General features: G+C 40.1%; 1 protein-coding gene across 5 annotated transcripts in view; it reads left to right on the top strand.

Annotated features, from left to right (window-relative positions):
- The window catches only part of LOC149314862 (uncharacterized), a 330650-nt gene extending 310405 nt beyond the window's left edge, over positions 1-20245 (top strand). For 4 of the 5 annotated variants that reach the window (XM_089522021.1, XM_089522019.1, XM_089522023.1 and 1 more), the window contains one exon: positions 19573-20245. In XM_089522021.1, coding sequence (XP_089378147.1) covers positions 19573-19691 — 119 coding nt within the window. In that variant the 3' untranslated portion in view covers positions 19692-20245. The remainder of the gene's footprint in view (positions 1-19572) is intronic. The other variant, XM_089522020.1, reaches the window with a different exon arrangement.
- Positions 20246-20628: the final 383 nt, after the last annotated feature.

Here is a 20628-nt window from a genome sequence, read left to right on the forward strand (position 1 = left end):
CTAAATCATTACTGGTTTGTACCTACATGTAAATCTGGAAGTTATGAACTGAGTCAACTTTAATTTCTTATTTATTTATGTATTGTCCTAAACTAATTCTTTAGTAGTATTACATTTGTTATGTGACCCACAATTCAAACTGTCCTAAAGAACAATCCAAAGCTCAGTCATGTGTGGCTATTGCACCACTGATGGCATCCATCCCAGTCCCTGTCTTATGTAGTGCAATGTAATATAAAATAAAATAAAATGTGTTTAAATAATAATCTCTTACAGTTACCTGACCAGTTCAGGGGGCTTTCTTACTGACTCTCTTCCATTTTTAAAAAAGGCCATGGGTGCTTATTCAGGGGACTCTGATTTCTTTTTAGGGTTACCAGAGTTTAAATTGGTCCGGCTCCTTTAATATGTAGAAAAGGGCATTTCGGCAGGTGTTGCTTCTTTCCTGGTTGCATGACAAGCAACACCTGCTGAACACCTCTTCCGCAAAACCATTAAAGTTTACAGAGCCCCATTTCGTTTCCACTCTGACAACCCTCCATTTCTTTCTCAGTTTTATGGTATAATATTGTGCACAGTCAGGTTAGTAATCAAGAAAATAATAGACTGGTTGGTATCTTTCTGTATGTCTTCACTTCCCACATATATTTCTGCAACATACTTGAATATCAATAATAGTGTGGTCTCTGTATGCGTACGTGCATATGCATACCTCTCATGGATGACTGGAATGAAATTTCACTAGTTATTTCACATAAGTCATCAGATACAGCAATAACAACTTCTAGTAATTGCCAGACTGGTTGTGGGATTGAACTAGTGACCTATGAATGGGTTGCTGTGTATCCCGTAACCAATCCCCTGAGCCATCCATTACCTTCTTCCAGGCAGCTGTGATTAAATTGTTCTGAGAAGCCAAAGCTGGATCAATAGAAATGATCTACAATGAACTAATCATACACTTAACATGTTCAAAGTGGTGGTTAGTGCTTTTGTCACGGCATGCGGTTTACAGTCATGGAGAAGACTTAATTCTGCAACTTTATTGCTATAGTCCTAACTTTAACCTTGCTGTAATATGTTGTTAAATTCAAGACTACATGGTTCTTCTTATGTTTTTATGAATACAACACATAGTTGAAAAAGTAAATCACCTGTTTCTACTATTGCACACGAACTAAATGGCATGTAAGATAACCACTTTATTATTATTTAATAATACTTACTTACAGATCAAAGATTTTGTAATTCAGTGCTTGTACTCTTAGCTACGTAAGGGATGTGGTGGTTTAAGACACCTATTTTGATGATCTGAAGACCAGAAGGTTGGCCGTTTGAGACCCAAGTACAGCATGATGGGGTGAGCTCCCGTCACTAGTCCCAGCTTCTGCCAACCTAGCAGTTCAAAAGCATGCAAATGCTAGTAGATAAATAGATACCACTTAAGTGGGAAGGTAACAGCGTTTGGTGCAGTCATGCTGGCCCCATGACCACCAGAGCAGTCCTTGGACAATACTGGCTCTTCGGCTTAGAAATGGAGATGAGCACTGCCCCCTACAGTTGGTTGTGACTAGACGTTCATGTCAAGGGACTACCTTTACCTTTACTCCTAGCCCCAATCCTACTGTTGGTTTTTACACACAATATATAAGGTTTAGGAAAATCTTTTCACACTAGTTGCTATTTTGGTATGTTTCAATGTAAAACAGGAAGGGAAAGGTTAAGATTAGGATGGCATATTTAACACTAACCATTTTATTTTAACAAAGCTTTTTGTTGGCTACAGCCTATTCCTTCATATGCTTCTCTGGAAGAAGTGGGCTAGAACCCAAGAAAGCATATGTTGAAGTAAAAGAGTTAGTTTTGAAAGTGACACATGAAATAGATATAACGATGAAGCTACCAAGTATCATGGGGAAAGGGGAAGATTCACCCCTGTATGTCATAGATAAATGCTATTCTCTGACTCACTGCGTCCCCTTGAAAAGTCAGAGGTATGGTAATGCCATTCTGTTTAGGGTCCCATGGATTTTAGATATGATGTGAAAAAATAGTTCGTGCTGGGGACAAAAGATACGGCAAACTTCTGTCTGTAAGATGATGGTGTAAAAGAGACCACCAGTTTGTCCACTATGCCCTTAAGGACAACTCAAACCACATTCCACTTCTTTTAAGTACAGCTTGGTCTCTGTTCAGGTATTTCAGCTTTGAAACTTACTGACACAGAGTATATGAAAAATTTCTTTTTTCTCTCTCTAATCTTCCTGGGGTGTCAGCTCACTTAACAGACACTGTTACAGCGAAGTCCATGTGTATCCACTAAAGGACATATTTGCTTCAGTATGTCTCATGACAGCTTCCTCTGAAAGAAAAAAAAATATTTAAGTCAATTTAACACTTGTGAAAGATGCCAGATTGACGGCCTTGCAGAAAAATCCTTGATTTACAGAAGGCACAAGAAGAGCTTTTCAAATATTGCCCTAGCAAAGTTCCCATCTCTCACCTGAAAGCTCTACTTACCATCTCTCAGATTTTGCAAATCTGTGCCAGGTGATCTCAATACCAGCCAGTGCTTTGGGACTGTGTACTGTGATAAGCAGTTGTAAATCAGTCATTGGAAAGCAAAAGCAAAGGGGTTGCATCTCCTTCAAATATACTTCTCAAGGTGATACAATTTAGTGTGGACTTATCAGATGCAGGTTCATTGGATAGGGAGGAATCTGCATTGCAGCATGTTCTTATTTCAGGCATGTACCATCATAATGAGACATTTGTGACAATATGTACAAACCAGGTCATTATTTTCATCATGAAATGTGTGTAAAATTATCAGAAGTGTAGGTGCTGCATCATGTCAAAAACTTAATTCTGGCTCTCTTATATCTGTCTGTATTATGTTTCACAGCTTGTAACTCATCCGTACTACTGCTCCAGAATCCCAAATTAATACAGTTTATGTGCCATTACCCATATTTTCTGTAAGGCAGTGATTCTCAAACTGGGAGGGGGGGGGCAGAGCCCACAGTGAGAGTTCGAGAATTGCTCAAGGGGGGAACATAAAACTTGGAGGTCCTGCTCCCTCCTACTCCACTTCCCAAACTTTTCCTGTCCTAAAATGAGAAGAGAATGGCAAGGAGGATGGTTGTAGCAGCTGCCTCTGGCTGAGGGAGGAGGAGACCAGGGAAGCTTGCTTGATCGTGGCCCATCTTGGGCTGCTGCTGTTTCTTCCCCAACCTATCCCATCACTGTCCCAGTTCACAGGACAAGACAATGCTGTATGAATATTTTCATGCAAATTCATGAATGTACATTACTGTGCAAATGAAAATGCACACGCTAAACAAAGGAAGTATTTTTATTCATATATTATGTTGAGTAAGGGGGAAGCAACATCTACATGTAGATGTAAAGGGAGTCACAAGTATAAAAGTTTGAGAATCACTGCTCCAAGACTGGGCAACCTGTAGCCCAAAATGCTGGATGTGACCCCCCACCCCCACCAGCCAGATTTCAAAAACCTTCTCCAGGCCATCTCTTCAGAACTCAAACAAAAACTCTCTCTCTCTCTCTCTCTCTCTCTCTCTCTCTCTCTCTATATATATATATATATATATATATATATATATATATATACACACATACATACATACACACACACACATATACATACACACACACACACATACACACACACACACACAGAGAGAGAGAGAGAGAGAGGGGGGAAGAGAAATGGAAGTGGAAACAAACAAAGAGGGTAGCAGGGGAGAAAAGAGGAGTGGCTTTGCTCTCTTTTGTCTTTTGCATGATCCAGCACTGGCTGTAGACCCACTCACAAGGAATGTAGCCCATGACTTTAAAAAGTTCCCCTGTTCTTTCATAAAGGAATCTCAGCTATCACTCAAGGACCCCACTGAGTTGGGATATGGAGGAATTTGCTTTAAACTTTTGATGAATAAAAAGTGATATGTTTTACTTGCATTATTTTCTTAGCAAGGATAAAAAGTTGCCTTCTGTCACCTTAGTTTCACATTTGTAAATGTGTTCCTCTAATCATTCCTGATATAAAGGATTTGAGCAATATTTCTTTCACAGGCAAGTATTAGGTTAATACAAGACTCACATCTTCAATTGGACTTTTGTCTCCCCCACACACCCACTCAAGAAACCTTATATATTCCTGACTCACCAAGCCATCTGCCAGTACTCAGTGATCTCGTCTAATACAAGGCAAATAGATTTGTCATAATAGTTAGACTTTGTCACTGATTTTACTGGGTATGTGCATACTATTCCTAGGCAGTTGCTTATATGGTTTCCATTGTTATTGTGAGTTCATAATGCCTTCTCATGTTGTAGACACTTTCCTCAGCTGTGTTTTCTATTGTGTTTTAAACAGAATTATAACCTGATTAGTATTTGTTTTTGTCAGATGACAGGATATAAATTGTTCAGACAAAAAGGGAGCATCATTTTGTATTTATGTCAACAGATTTATTTTTGTTCTGAGCATTATTTGCCATCAATGTGATTTCAACTTATGATGATCCTATGAATGAGAGAACTCAAGAGCCCCAGTCACCAACTGCCCGGCTTAAATCTTGCAACTCAAGGCCATGTCTTTATTTATTGAATAAATCCATCCACTTTATCAAGCTTTTTCTCATCTTTTTCGATAAGTAACATTTTCTCATTGTATGTCCAAATACAATAGCCCAGTTTAGTCATTTTAGCTTCTAGAGAAACTTCAGGCTCAGTTTGTTCTAGGACCCATTCATTTGCTAATTGGAAACAATTCTGTTCCTCTACATAGTGTCCAGACTGTGGCCACTTGTCCATAGGATACACTCAGATGTTGTGGCATACAACATCTTTTTCTTTCAAATGCTTTGTTATAATCTATAAAGCACATGTTGCTTTTCTTCTGAAATTCTTTGGTGCATATTATCATCCAATGTATGTTTGCAATGTATACTATGTATACTTCTTTAATATGAGTGCTACCCTATTTCTTCATGTATATTGAGTATACTGTGTAGTTGTCTGAGTCAAAGTGGCCCATTCCTGTCCATTTTAGGTCACTTACTCCCAGTACTGCTATGTTCATGTATTCCATTTCCATTTTTACTATGTTTAGCTTCCCTTGGCTCATGCTTCTCACATTCACAGGTGTAACTGTGTTGAATTTTTTTTTAGTGTGCTCATGATCTAAAAAGTAAAACGAAAGAGGCTCTCAAAGCATTTGGGAGAAATAAATTGCCAGGAACACATGACATACCAATAAAGCTGTCTCAAGGTATAGAAATAAAATCCATCCAAATTCTAACAAAAATCTGCCAACTAATATGGAAAACAATAGAATGACCCACAGACTGCAGACACTCAATATACATTCCAGTTTCCAAGAAAGAGGACGCTAAACATTGTAGTAACCATTAGACTATTGCACTAATCTCCCATGCAAGAAAAGTGATGAACAAGACTTTATAACAAATACTTTAACATATAAGGTGTGAGAAATGTCAGCATTCAAGCTGGATTCAGAAAAGGAAGACACATTAGAGAGTACAATGGAAATGGAATACATGAACATAGCAGTACTGGGAGTAAGTGAGCTAAAATGGACAGGAATGGGCCACTTTGACTCAGACAACTGCATAGTATACTCGGTATACATGAAGAAATGGGGTAGCACTCATATTAAAGAGTGATGTGGCAAAAGCAGTCAAGGGATATAATGCCAAATCTGACCAAATTATCTCAATAAGGCTCCATGAGAAACCTATGAATATTACCATAATTCAAGTATACGCACCAATCACAAAGGCAAAAGAGGAAGAAATTGAAAGATTTTATGAAGGAGTCCAGGAAGAAATTGACAACACAGTGTTAAACTGATCATAGGTGACTAGAATATTAAAGTTGGAAGCAAAGAGGAATCAAAAACAGTAGACAGATTCAGATTAGGCAAAAGAAAAGAAGCAACTGAGCATCTGATAGATGTATGTGATGTATTCATTGCAAACACCTTTTTCATACAACTAAAGAGAAGACTGTACCCATGGACATCACCAGATGGACAACACAAAAACCAAATAGATTATATAATGAGAAGGAAAAGATGGAAAAGCTCTGTTTTGGTGGCCAAGACTACTGACTGTGGTACAGATCACAAATTACTTACAGTATCAAAAAATAATAGTAAAACTCAAGAAGAGAACAAAACTAGTCATGAGATCAAAATTTGATCTAAAAATATTTCAACAGAATTTATTGACAATATAAGGAACAGATTTGTGCTAATAATAATAATAAATATTTATTTATATCCCGCCTCTTCCGATTGAGGATCAAGGTGGGTAACAACAAAGAAAATACAATATACAACAATAAAAACAACAAGCCCCACAAAACCCCGACCCAACCCTCCCTCCCAACTATAAAATTAAACAGTAAAAAAAAGTTTAAAAAATACATAACAATACATCAAAGTTAAAAAAACACAAGTAAGAAAAATAATAAAAGGGGGATTCAGTTGGTTCTGGAAATTATCAATCGGGGAAGGCCTGCTGGAAGAGAAAGGTTTTTGTTGCCTTTTTAAAAGCCTTGAGTGAGGATAATTGGCGAATCTCTTCCGGCAGGTCATTCCAAGTTTTTGGAGCGGTGACAGAGAAGGGCCTCTGGGAGGTCACCGCCAGTCTGGTCTTTCTAGATTGTAAAAGGTTTTCCCCAGAGGATCGGAGTGTACAGGAAGGATTGTATGGGAGGAGGCGTTCCTTCAAGTAGACTGGACCCAGGCCATGTAGGGCTTTATAGCTGATAACCAACATCTTGTACTGAGCCCAGAAGCTAATAGGCAGCCAATGTAGTGATTTTAAAATAGGTGTAATATGGTCGAACTTGGATTTTCCGGCGACCAGTCTGGCTGCTACTAAACACAATAGACCATGAACCAGAAGAACTATGGTCAGAAGCCAGGGACACTATAAAAGAAGAATGCAGACAAACACAGTAGTCAAAAAGAAGGAGAAGAAACCATGAATGATAGATAAAATACAAGCAGTAAAAGAAAGAAGTAAAACAAAAGGGAGACAGGAACACTCAGAACCATGAATAGCAATAGCATGTACATTTCTATACCGCTTATCAGTGAACTCAGAACCTAAACAGTGAGAAAATACAAATAACAAAAGAGTTCTCATACCTAGGATCAAACGTTGATAGGAACAGGGACTGCAGTCAGGAAATCAGAAGAAGATTAAGAATGAGGATGGTAGCTGTGAAAGAGCTAGAAAAGATTTAAAATTCAAAGATATACAATTCAGCACAAAAGTTAGACTCATACAAGTCATTGTATTCCCTGTTACCATGTATGAATGCAAGAGCTGCACAATTAAGAAAGCTGACAAGAAGAAAATCAATTCATTTGAAATGTGGTGCTGGAGAAGAGTGCTGAGGATACCATGGACAGCCAAGAAGTCAAACAAATGGGTCCTAGAACAGATCAAATCAGAAATCTCTTTGGAAGCCAAGATGACTAACCTAAAGCTGTTGTACTTTGGCCACATCATGAGAAGGCACAACTCAATGGAAAAAACAATAATGCTAGGAAGGGTGGAGGGAAGCAAAAAGAGAGGAAGGCCACACGACAGATGGATGGATTCTATAAAAGAGGTCATGTGTATGGGTTTGCAGGAACTGAGCAGAGCAATGAAGGACATGGAGTCTTGGAGACCTCTCATCTACAGGGTCACCATGGATTGAGATTGACTTGATAACAACAACAAAAATCTGTGGTAATTTATTTCGGAGCATCTCATAATGCCTCATTAAGTATATGGCTGTTATGAACTACTGTATTATATCCTATTATATATCAGTGCCACAACATTTGTAGGACTTTTATTTTCAGACAGGATGTGAGTCAGTTGTTTGTTACGAAAAATAGTTAAAAATACATATGATCAACCTGGGATAGGGATCTACTATCATATCTCCATTATAGAGATAAGTGTGATGAGAGTTAAGGATTATTTACTGAGCAGGCATGGCAAACAATTAAAATGAGATAGTTCTAAACAGAATTGTTAAGAATAAGCAGTATTTTGTTGTTCTCTTTTTTTCCAGGCTGTTGTCATGTGAGTCTTCAAATCATTTCCAACTAATAATAATAATAGGATTTATTTATATGCCGCCCAATCACTGGGAATCTGGGCGGCTTACAACAAGAGGGGATAATAGACAGTTCCCTGCCCTCAGGCTTACAATCTAAAAAGACATGACACAAAAGGAGAAGGGAATGGTGGGGGGGAGGCAATCAGGTCCAGCATTCTTCTCTCCCTCTGAGGCCTGGACCAAGGCAGATGGACTGGAGGGAGGGCTCTTCTTTTTCAGGCTAGCCCTGATGGAGCTGGGCCTTCCTGGTCAACTCCCTCGCAGGCTGGAGAATGACAGTTATGGAGGGAGGAGTCTCTTCTTCCAGGCTAGCCCTGATGGAGCTGGGCCTGCCTGGTCAACCTATCACAGGTTTTTCTTGACAAGATTTATTCAGAGGGTTTTTGCTTTCCTCTGAATAAATTGCTTTCCTCTGATGCTGAGACAATGTAATTACAGAGAGTGCTTCCATGGCTGAGCAGGGATTTGAATCCTGGTCTTCCAGAGTCCTGGTCTAATATTCAAACTTCTGCACCACATTGGCTTCTGTTATGAGGATAAAGCATGATTTGTCAGTTTAAAAATATATAGGCCCGTTACAGACGGGCCTAAAAGTACGCGCTCTGCGCATACTAGGATTAGAAAGGAGTGTCCTTTCCGGATGCTCCCAACCCTAGCATGCGTGGAGTGCGCACAAAATGGTGGCATCCGTTCCACACGGCCGCCACCATTACAACGTCACGACCACGCCGCCTCCAAACGAGGCAGCGCAGACGTGACGTCTTTGCACCACACGAGGGCGCCTAGAGCGCCCTTTCTGCGGCGTAAGAAGGAGCTCCGAAACGGAGCTCCTTCTGGGGTTTGCGTCGCTGGGCACAGCCTTTACATGGCTGCGCCCAGCGACGCAGAGGAGAAAGGGGCCTCCCCCGCTATCACCAAGGACACCCCTTTCCAGGCCGCGGGGAAGCGACCTTTTGCCACTTCCCCGTGGCCTGGAAAGTGGCGGATCGGGGCCTCAGAGGCTGCCGGTCTGGCAGCTGAGGCCCCGATACAGCAGGGAAAGGGGCGGGTGCAGGCCGCCCCAAACAGGTGGTCTGTAACCCACCATAGTTATCTGAAAATGTGCTCTATACTATGCTTGTTTCTGTTCCAGAGTGGTATTGCCTGATTTGGGTGAAGAAGAACATTGGAAAGAGGAGCAGGATTATCTCACAGTTTTTAGTCATAGCCAAATTCTCAATGAAAAGAGAAAAGGGGTCGGCATGCTCCCACCTCTTTTTGACTTGAATTACAGGGTTTAGTGAGCGCAAATCTGATAGAGTCCACAAAGCTCTAATTAACACCCACAGTGAAAAATCTTTTGTTAAATTGGTCATTAACCAAACTTCACTGTGTAAAAAAACCCTCAAGTTTGCTTGGTGGTCTGATAAAAGGATGTACTGCCAGTGCTGATGAGCCCATAACTGAATATTATTTCAAAATAACATGTACATGGCTTACCTGTTTCCCTCTCCAAGCAGGCCCTGAAAAATGTATTGGTAATATTCTACTCAACTTTAAAAAAAAAAGCCAAGAGATTTTGATTTCCTCAACAGGTAACTTAACAATAAGAAAGCACAATTCCTATGTATGTTAATGTCTTTGCTACCCATTATCAGTGCCCCTTGCCTCTTGTTCATTTGGGATTCAGCTAAGTATTGGCCTTCTCCCATGTGAACTTGTCTGTCGGTTAGGATCAGCATTTGAGACTCTTCTTTGGATGCCTCTGCCCCCTCAGATCAAGCCAGTGAGTACTGGGGAGAGTGCCTTTTTCTGTGTTTGTTTCCCAGATGTGGAGTTTTTTTTTTTTCCACAGGGTGATATTGCCTGACATCAGGATTGCTATATTTTACATGCCATCTTTACTCATTATGGTCATCTTATCTTTTACATTTGGGGAAAAGATGTATTGTTTTATTCCCCACACTGCTGTTTTTATCTATATCTATTTTTGTTGATTGCATTATTTTCACTGGAGTTTCTTAGCTGTGTTGAAGGCTGTTTAAATAATTTGTTTATTTTTAGTAGGGGAGTGTGGGATGCAGTATCACCAGAAAATACCTTGCTGGCAGGGTTTGGGGGAGGATTCCATCCCAGAATCATCCATGTCTGACATTGGTTTCTCTGCCCTTTGCTAAAGAGCATTAAGACTCAAACCATGGTTTGGGTTCAAGGCCAGCCTGTCTACTCCATCCAGGTGATCAGAACAGCTAAGGACATCTAAGGAACAGCTAAGGACATCTGTATTCAGCCATGCAATAAATGTATTTTATTAATTTATTTTTTGATGATGAAGACTTTTCAATCATAATTTTCATAATATGAGGGTACTGACGCAGTCTCCTTTTTTGTTCCCCAATTTACCACTTAAAGGAACCCTTTTCACCAACCTGGCTTAGGGTCTATGATTTTTGTAATACACCACGAAAGTCATAGATTAATTATAACGATGCGAGAAGTAAAGAGGAAAATGTAGTAATTCATATTTAAGCCAGAAGTTTGAAACATGTTTTTGCCCTAAATTGTCTTGCTATACTACTTACATAGTTTTAATTTGTCATATGTGCATGTGTGGCTTTCACTGGCTGCATATTGTCAGCAAATGTGTTACACATTGCATATTAAATTTAATGGTTAACACATAGGTAATTCACACTGGTCATTATCCAAATGCAGTGAGTAAGGTAATGCTTTAGTAACACATTTCACCAGACTGTTTTTCAAAATGCTTTGCCATCTCCAATCTGAACCACACACTTCTGTATGAAATCCATGGTTGTGGTTGCAAATACTTTGGACATACATACAGGCCAACAACAAAGATAGTAAAATGTCTGGAAACCAAGCATTGTGTAAAACAGTTGAGAGAAGTGTGTATATTTTTTTCCATGACTTCCTCTATAGTAGTACAAAACAACCAGAGACTACTGTTTACAACCCATTTATTTCAGATGACTGTCACACATTCATTCATCCATATTCTTACATGTAAGGATGCAAAGGTCATCCAAGATAAAATTGAAGTCCAGCAATAAAATCCCAGTAAGGCAGTACAGAAACCTTGCAACTCATTGGGACTCTTCCCATAGTCTGGGTGGAGCAGGTTCTAATGTCTTTTCTATCTGCTTCCCATATTCTCGGATGCGTAATAAACCTGTTTTGTAATGTAGACTTAAGGGTAGATCTAAATTTTCCTATGAAACAGAGTTTATGTTTATAGGGCTTTCTTCTCTGCTCTTCTAATTCTGCATCCCCTTGAAAATCTGCTCCTAGAGGTTAGGTGGAGCTCCCTTGAATATATTCTGGAGGGACAGTTGAGTAAACATTAACTCTCATATGTGAATAGAGGAGCAACTCGAGAACCCATGCTTTCCTGTTGAGCTTTTTTATCCTGTAATCCTTCACACTTAAACACAGAATTTGGAATTTACGTATTTAAAATAATGTAATGGCCGTTTATGTTGTTTTTGTGTTTAACAAGTAACAAAATATTTTCCATTAAGTTTGGAAGTACTAAAATTGTTTGTGGGGGAGGACATTTTGAGGATTGTTGTTCTTTTTTCTTTTTTTTCAAATTCTAGATCTTTTTTTAAAAAACCAATTCACAACACCAAAAGCATCTCAAAATTAACAAAAAAAAGTAATAAGCATCATAACAAATAATGCAGCAAATTGCTGTTACAATTGCAAAACAGGGACAAGATCTGGTAACAAATTACACACCAAGGTTACTTCTGCACTGCAAAAATAATGCATTTGGACACTGCTCTAACTGCATGGTTCACTGCTATGAAATTTTTGGATTTTTGGTACCACAACATGTTACAAGAGAGCTTTGCTACCACAACAAACTGCAAATCCCAGAATTCCATAGCATTGAGTCATGGCAGTTAAAGCCGTATCAGACTGCAGTACAGATGCAGCCCTAGATACCTTAAAAAGGTAACTTTCCAATTTTCAAGCTTTCATGGTTCCCATTAAGTAAATCCCATAAAACTCAGTGAGTCTGACTTTTGAATAGGCTGCATAGGACTGCACTGCCAAGCCCTTTTATGAAGAAATAATTAATTTACATGTACGCTTAGTGGCTTCGTTGTGCTTCAGTGATTCACCTTGAGAACAAAAGTAAAAGAAACAAGGTCTGCTTGTTTTTTAAACCAGGTTTGTGTGCTTGAAGTGCAGCAACAAAATGGTTAATTTTCTAGAATATATATTGCTTCCTGCTACTGTTAATAACCACAAAGTTAGTGAGGTTTTTTTCAAAGCCCTCAAGCTTCCTCAAGTTTCACGTTTTCATTGCATAGCTGATCATTTAGGGAACAGGCTTGTTCCAGACAGCTTTAATTAAACTGTGCTGCAAAACCAGATATAGATCAATGGAAATGATCCATAACAAGAGGCTAATCATGTATTTAGCAGTGTTCAGTCCAGTTCAATCACCTTCTCCTGTTTCTGTGGCTTTACATTCATGTGGCAAAGGCTGAGTTGTATGCATGTTATTTCCCCTCCTTTTTTTAATCCATCCCATTAGTGGCCATATGCTGGGGCTTCAAGGGAGACAAGACCTGTCTGCAATCTGCCAGGGATTTAGGGACATCAATAATTTGTGAACAGTCATGTTGGTACTGGTCGAAGGGTTAAGTGCTCAGCACGCCAGGGGCACCTCTTTTGGGACTGGAACTCTTAGTTGACTGTTAGGAACCTGATCCCCTGTGAAGCTTCCCTTCAAAGCACATGCTGCATGTCAAATCCATACAGCTGAAGCAATGGAGCTTTATTAGCTCTGGGATTTGAAGGCCTGCGCTAAGTGATATAACAGTGTATTTGGTTTAAATGCAGAGAGAAATAGCAGAGGAAAGGAGCGTAGTGATGACACTGGGGAAAGTGTGCTTCTATAAAAAAATGTGCTCTTTCTTTCTGCAAAGATTATATGTTTTCCCATCCTTCCTTACAGAAGAGGATATTTATTTTAGAATAGTCCTCATGATCCTCTGTTAGCAGCAACAAATTACAAGAACCTCATTGTGAATTTATATAGACGAATTCTCAAAATTTGCACAGAAATAACTACTTATTGTAGTAACAAAGATTATAAAATGCTGATAGAACAATACACATGGAAGGTTTTGACACTAAATTAACTTTTCTAAGAAGTAGGGAATGAAATATATCTTCTTTTTCCCCCTTCCAATGGGCAAACATGATGCAATTCCCTTGGGATTAATTTATCTCATAAAAATATAAGTTTTAAATTTTAGAGCTAAAAATTATTCTGTTTGCATCCTTTTTAGTTTGCCTTATAAGTACACTATCTAGGTTTCACACTTCAAAGGTTTCATCCTCTTTGCCAGATGTTCTGTCTAAAAATAAGATATTTTTAAAATGGGGTCTTGGTGTTAAATATTTGTTTGCAAAGTTTAGTAGATATCTCCTTAAATATATTTGGAGAGGAAATATATCAGTACTTTAGAAAATCTGGAGTCGTGTATGTGAGTTAATGATTTAAACCTTAGTTCTGCAGAAAATATGTCCAAAGCCCACAGGGGGGGAAATGGGAATATGAAGTGCAGAAGAGCTTCTGGGCCAGTGACTTCACTAGTACTAAGATATATTTTACTAGATTTTTCTCTCTATACTTCTCATCTGTTTAACAACTGTGTGAAAGTGGAAGCATGGGTGCAGGTATATTTCCACTTGCCTTATTGTTACTGACCCTGGATGAGTGCCTTGCTGGAATGCATAAAAGGAGTTGCTTTGAACATGAAACATGAAGTCCTTTTGACCTCTAAGGTGACTATTGATTGTGAGTTCAGCTCTGTCAATATTCACCTCTAACATGAACCATTTCCATCTGTTAACCCCTTCCTAGGGTGACAGTATCTGCATGAGAAGACCCTGGACAATGAGTTGATGCTCTATCCTTCGTAAAGCTGTTGAGCAAAAAATAAGCAGTAGAAGGAGTCTCCAAATGACATGAGTTTTTCACAGCTCTGTAGTCAGTGTGAAAAGATGATGCTTTCTGCCTAAGTAGCCAATAATCTTGATGGCATGAGAAGCCCTGCATTGCTACAATTGTAAAATCTGACAATAGGGGGCCAGCTAAAAGCCCAAGTTGGCCGCCTTTCCTCCAAATGTCTTCCAGATCTACATTTCCGGCTTTGAAACTGGCTACACGGCTTAGCAACCACCACTTTTTTTTTAAAAGATGCAACCTCTTTTTATTTTTTAATGTTCCTTGCAAATTAGTTTTCCATTGTTCATCTATTATCTTGGGTTAGTCACACTTTTATTTGAATTATCTTGAGATAATAATCACTGATATATGTTTATGTCTATTAATTATGCATAGATCTACTGATGAGACTTTGGATGGGAATTTGTATTTGCCCTCAAAGAAATTACTATGCTGAAATGAGTTACTTTTTAAAAACTTCTCTAATTTAAGAGGGGAAATGAAGTAATACTGTAGAAGAGAAATATAACACATATTTCAACATTCAGAACGTCAACTGCTTTAAAATATTAAAAACCTCTCTGCACATTTAAGCAATACTGATATTCAGACTCAATCTACACATAAACCTGGGGGAAAGTTCCTTTGAACCCACTAGGATTTATATCTGTAGAATGCTTAGGACTGCACTGTAATACTAATTATACACACACACACACACACACACACACACCAATAGCAAGCCCTCCACATATCTCATCTTAAACAATAAACCTAAAATAGCAGCACAAGAGATTGAAAATAAAATAAAAAAGATAAAAACTTAGTTCAAAATTAAAACACTCAGATTAAAAGTGGAATAAATACCTGGAAAATCTGGAAAGTGTTTGTCAGTTATTTTGGATGACAGCTCCCAGACTCATAGTGCCTGATGAGTCTGATAGTTGTAGCCCAATATAGAACTTTTCCAAGCTGTCTTCCACCAGAGTTCTAGAAAAGTCACCTTGTACAGGACACCCACATGTATAGTGCCACCCCCTGGCAACCTCCTGGCTACCCAAGAGTCTCAGATAAGTATTGGAAAGTCTTTTCACTCCATACAATTACTGAACTATGATTCCATTTAAATGTCATGGCTACTCTGTGGAATCCTGGACTTGTAGTTTGGTGAGACATTAGAGCTCTCTAAATGAGCCTTCTAAAAATCCATCACCAAACTGCAAATCCCAGGTTTCCATAGGATAGAACCATGGCAGTTAAAATGGAATCATAGTGCTGTAATTCAGTAAATGGTAAATGGAAGAACAGTAAATGGAAAAAACAGGTTTGATTCAGGACTTGAACCTAAACAAACATGCCAACTTGGCTTGTTTTATGGAGACTTGGCTGCATGAAGCTGAGGAGCGGGTAGTAATCTCTCCCAGTTTTGTCCACCTGGGTTTTCTGTGGAGCAGCAGGCAAGGCCTGGGGGGCGAGGAAGTACAGTTGCAGTGGTCTGTTGTGATTCCATTTGCCAAACTAAGTGCCCTGTCCCACATTCTGCTGAGTATGAGTGTGTCTGTCTAAAGGTGGGTGGCCAGGACAGAATAGGGATTCTGTCAGTATACTGCCTACCCCACTGCTGAACAATCTCCCTTCTTGAGCTGGCTGAGTTGGTCTCAGCAGTGGTGTTGGAGTTCCCTCAGATAGTTGTGCTGGGGGACTTTGACATCCATGCTGAATTTGCTCTGTCAGGAGCAGCTTAGAATTTCATCCCTCCATAACAACCATGGGTCTGTCCCAAGTCATATCTAGTGCCATTCATGCTGCTGAACACACTCTGGACCTAGGGTTTTGTGTGTGTGTGTGCGCGGTGTTGTTGTTGTTGTTTTTGCAGGGCAAGTTGTTGTTCATCTGAGTGTGAAGGAACTTTCAGTAGTTCAGTAGTGTCATAGACTATCGCGGTGAGAAACACACCCACCCAACTACTTTTCTCTCCTGGCAGCCCTTGATCCCACCGCTGTCACCAATTATGTGAAGGTGATCGCCACTATCCCATCAATTCTTCCTTGCGAGACATGAATTAGGGGCTATCTTAAGTGCCTCCTGCACAATAACTCTCTTAAGATGCCCTTGTTGGGTTGGATTGGATGGCCCTTGTGGTCTCTTCCAACTCTATGATTCTATGATTCATACTCTCTGAGCCTCAGGATAAGGCAATGGTGAAGCCCCTCTGAAGAAACTTGCAAAGAAAAACCCGTGATAGATTTGCCTTAGGGTCGCCATAAGTTGTAAATGGTTTGAAGGCACATGACAGTAATATTGTGTATGTGTAACTGTAAAGCTTTTCATGCTTTCTTTTTTCTTTTTTAGAAAATGATTTTAACTGTGTTTTTAATTGTTATATTTTAATATTAGTATTATTTAATTATTTTTAACTTTTATAATTAATGTTTTAGTTCCATTTTCTTTAAAAAAATTAAACTGCTTTGAATTCCATTTTGGGAGAAAGGCGGGATATAAATTCAATAAATAAATGAATATAATTGTGTAGTGTGAAAGGGCCCTCAGTCGATGGCTGGAACTGTACAGAAGAAACCGTTCAATGAATGAATGAATGAATGAATGAGATTTTATTTATATACCGCCATTCCTTCGATCACGGCGGTTTACAGAATAATAAAAATACAAAATTACACAATCAGAGTCCCCCCATATTAAAACAATACAATGCAAAATTATAAAATCCATCATTCAATCCTAATAATTAAAAACCAGTAAAAACACAGTGGAAGCAGTTCCAACCATTACAATACACACAATACACAAGGAGAAGGATGGCATTAGGACACGTGAGGGAAAGCTTGGCGAAAGAGGTAAGTCTTGAGGTTTTTCTTAAAAGACTCCAGGGAGGGAGCCAAGCGGAGCTCATCAGGGAGAGAGTTCCAAGTCTGCGGGGCTGAAGCAGAGAAAGCCCTATGCGCAGACACCGCATATCTCACATTGGGAACTCTCAAAAGTTGTCTCCCACCTGACCTGAGAGTGCGGGGCAGATTATATGGGGAGAGGCGGTCCTTCAAGTACTCTGGGCCCAAGCCATTTAGGGCTTTATAGGTAAAAACCAACACCTTGTATTGCACCCAGAAGCGAATTGGCAGCCAATGCAGATCTTTCAATATAGGTGTTATGTGGCTGGCCCTGGAGCTACCAGTGACCAGCCTTGCTGCCATATTCTGAACCAACTGTAGCTTCCGAGTTGGGTACAAGGGTTGCCCCATGTAGAGCGCATTACAGAAATCAAGTCGAGAGGTTACCAGTGCATGTACCACTGTTTCAAGGTCCCCCCGGCCCAGGTAGGGTCGCAGCTGGCATATCAGCCGAAGCTGATAACAGGCACCTCTGACTGTCGCATCCACCTGAGGAGTCAGGTGAAGCGACGAGTCCAGAAGCACCCCCAGACTGCGAACTGTGTCCTTCACGGGAAGCGTGACCCCATTCAGGACAGGTGGACAAATTTCCTTCCTGGGACCGGGGGAGCCTATCACAAGTACTTCCGTTTTCTCTGGATTCAGGCTGAGTCTGTTTTCCCTCATCCAGCCCATTACTGACTCCAGACAGGCATTGAGCGGAGAGATGCCCTCCCTAGTCACTGCATCAGTCGGAGACACAGAGAAGACTATTTGGGTGTCATCAGCGTACTGATAACACCGCGCCCCGTGTCTCCGGATGATCTCTCCCAGCGGCTTCATGTAAATGTTGAATAGCATAGGGGACAAAATCACTCCCTGAGGGACCCCAGATGTAAGGGTCCTCTTATTGGAGCGACAGTCCCCCAGCTCCACCATCTGGAATCTACCTGAGAGGTAGGAACAGAACCACTGCAGAGCAGTGCCCCCGATGCCCAACTCCCCCAGGCGATCCAGAAGGATACCATGGTCGATGGTATCGAAGGCCGCAGAGATGTCCAAGAGCACTAACAGGGACACACTACCCCTGTCCATGCCCAGACGGAGATCATCGACTAAGGCGACCATGGCAGTCTCAACCCCATAGCCCGACCGGAAGCCGGTTTGAAATGCGTCCAGATAATCCGTATCCTTCAAGACCCCCTGCAGCTGGGAGGCAACCGCTCTCTCGATCACCTTCCCTAGAAATGGCAGCAGTGAAACAGGCCGATAATTATTTAGAATTAGGGGGTCAAGGGAGGGCTTTTTTAATAGAGGTTTTACAATGGCCGTTTTTAGACTAGATGGAAATCGGCCTTCCCTGAGAGATGAATTAACAATTCGGCACAACATCTCTGTTACCGCCGTTCCCCCTTGAACTGCCAGCCATGAAGGACAGGGATCGAGAGAGCACGTCGTCTTCCTAACGCTGCTGAGAATCTTGTCCACATCCTCGGTACTTACAGACTCAAAGTGATCCAGTACAACTGAGTCCACGGAAGCTCTGGACGCCTCTACTCTCGATTCTGAACTAATAACAGCGTCGAGATCAGACCTTAGCCGAGAAATTTTATCCACGAAGAAGTTGTTAAATTCGTCACAGCAGGCTTTAGATAGCTCCAATATTGGGTTCAGGGGGGACTAATATGGGACTCACAAGTATTCAACATACAAAAATGTATAAAAACAAGCACTAATGTGTATCCTTAGTTTTCATGTGGTAACTTGAATTTATGGCCAACAGAGCTAAAGAAAGAAAGAAAGAAAGTAGTATCCAAAAGAGGAGAAAAAATATAGTTATCTCTGCTGCATCAGGCCTAAAACCTATCTAATCCAAAGTTCACATTTCCCACAGTTGCCAGGAGGAAACTCATGAGCAGGACATGAAAATCAATCACTCCCACTATCATTTCCCAGACACTAGTGTTTAGAAACATGGGGCCTCCCAGTAGGCAGTTTATAGTCCCACTGGCAGCAATCTAGAAACAGCTCTTGATCCAGAAATAGAACAGAATTGTCAACCTGGTCCTTGAGAAGCTATATTCCATCAAAAAACAAACAACACTCCTGAAGACCCTAAGCAACCAGGCCTCTCACCATAATCATCTGTTCACCTAGTTTGAGCTTAAAATTTCTTTTATCATCCTCCAGTCCATCAGTGCCTAAGCATTCATTAAGAGACCTACAAGCGTATTCACTTCTTTCTTGAATCTATGCCTGTTTTATCAGCAAGAAGTCTCATTGGGTTCAATGAGGGTACACACTCAAGGAAGTATGCACAGGACTGCAGACTTAATTACATAAATGAAGAAATACAGTTACATCATTAAGCTTGTCAGGCACAGTGTGGGATCTCCACGTTCTGTCTTTTTCTTCCAGATTGTTATTCACTTGCATTTGATAAATCTGTTTCTTTACAATAACTTAAGTTTATTTAATGACTTCATAGTCAAAATCGTGAATGGAAAGGTATCAAATTAAATTTGTTTGTTTATATTGCAGGACTCCAAGGACATCTTGAAGAGCAAATGGGCAAGCAAGCACCAGCTTTAGTTCTGGTACCTGTGATAGATTTGCCTGGCAGAAAAATTATTCATGTATCCTGTTGGGTGAGCCCTTAGCCAAGGAAGCATGTACAATTAGTATGTTCATTCCTCTAAGATAAAGAAACTGTCACATGGATTTAGTGAAGGTATACGTGCTTCTGCATTGTCTGATATTAACAAACATTGCTACACCTGTAACCTTTGTCAAAAATTAATCTCTTCCCAGCTTTTTCAGAATTTTGGAATTTTACCAGCATCTGACAGAGAAGTGGGAAATGATCTCAGTAACTCCTGAATCTTTATGACCTTGTGTTTATATACCAAAATCACACTGAGAAATAGGACGATGCTTCATTTTTTAATGTATTCTTCACAGGTAACTGTCATCAAAATCTCCTTCTACCAGCAAGCACAGCTCTTCTTATTTCAACATACTCTTGGCTATTAACTGGTTGTTGCAGAGTGGGAGGAACTGTAATTTTATTCACATTACTATGTTTCACATACTTTTAAACAGTCTTAATTGATGCTGTTTTAAATGGAATAGCTTATTTCATTATTATTATTTTTTATTATTTTTATAATAATGATTGTTTTTAGCTGTATTTTTTTAAAATCTACATTGTGAGTTGCCTTGGATTCCATACTGTGTGAAAGGCAAAACATAAATAAAATAAGCTGAAAAAATCCTTCCTTATTATTATATTTCTCCTAGTAACTTTAGGACAGATTGTCAATGTTGCCTTTAGTAGTAATTCTCTATATTGGTCTTGGGGGGAGGGGGGTGGTATTTGTGTGTTTGTTTGTAGATCAAGTCTTATTCCAAGAGGATGAGTAACTAAGGCGCGTTACAGACCGCCCCTTTGGGGCGGCCTGTAGGCGCTCCTTTCCCTGCCGGATCAGGGCCTCAGCTGCCAGAACGGCAGCCTCTGGGGCCCCGATCTGCTACTTTCCAGGCCGCGGGGAAGCGTCAAAAGGCCTGGAAAGGGGTGTCCTTGGGGCTTCAAGCCCC

The sequence above is a fragment of the Sceloporus occidentalis genome, unplaced genomic scaffold (genome assembly GCF_023333645.1).
Source record: "Sceloporus occidentalis isolate IW3139 unplaced genomic scaffold, rSceOcc1.0.p SCAF_4, whole genome shotgun sequence".
NCBI lineage: Eukaryota > Metazoa > Chordata > Lepidosauria > Squamata > Phrynosomatidae > Sceloporus > Sceloporus occidentalis.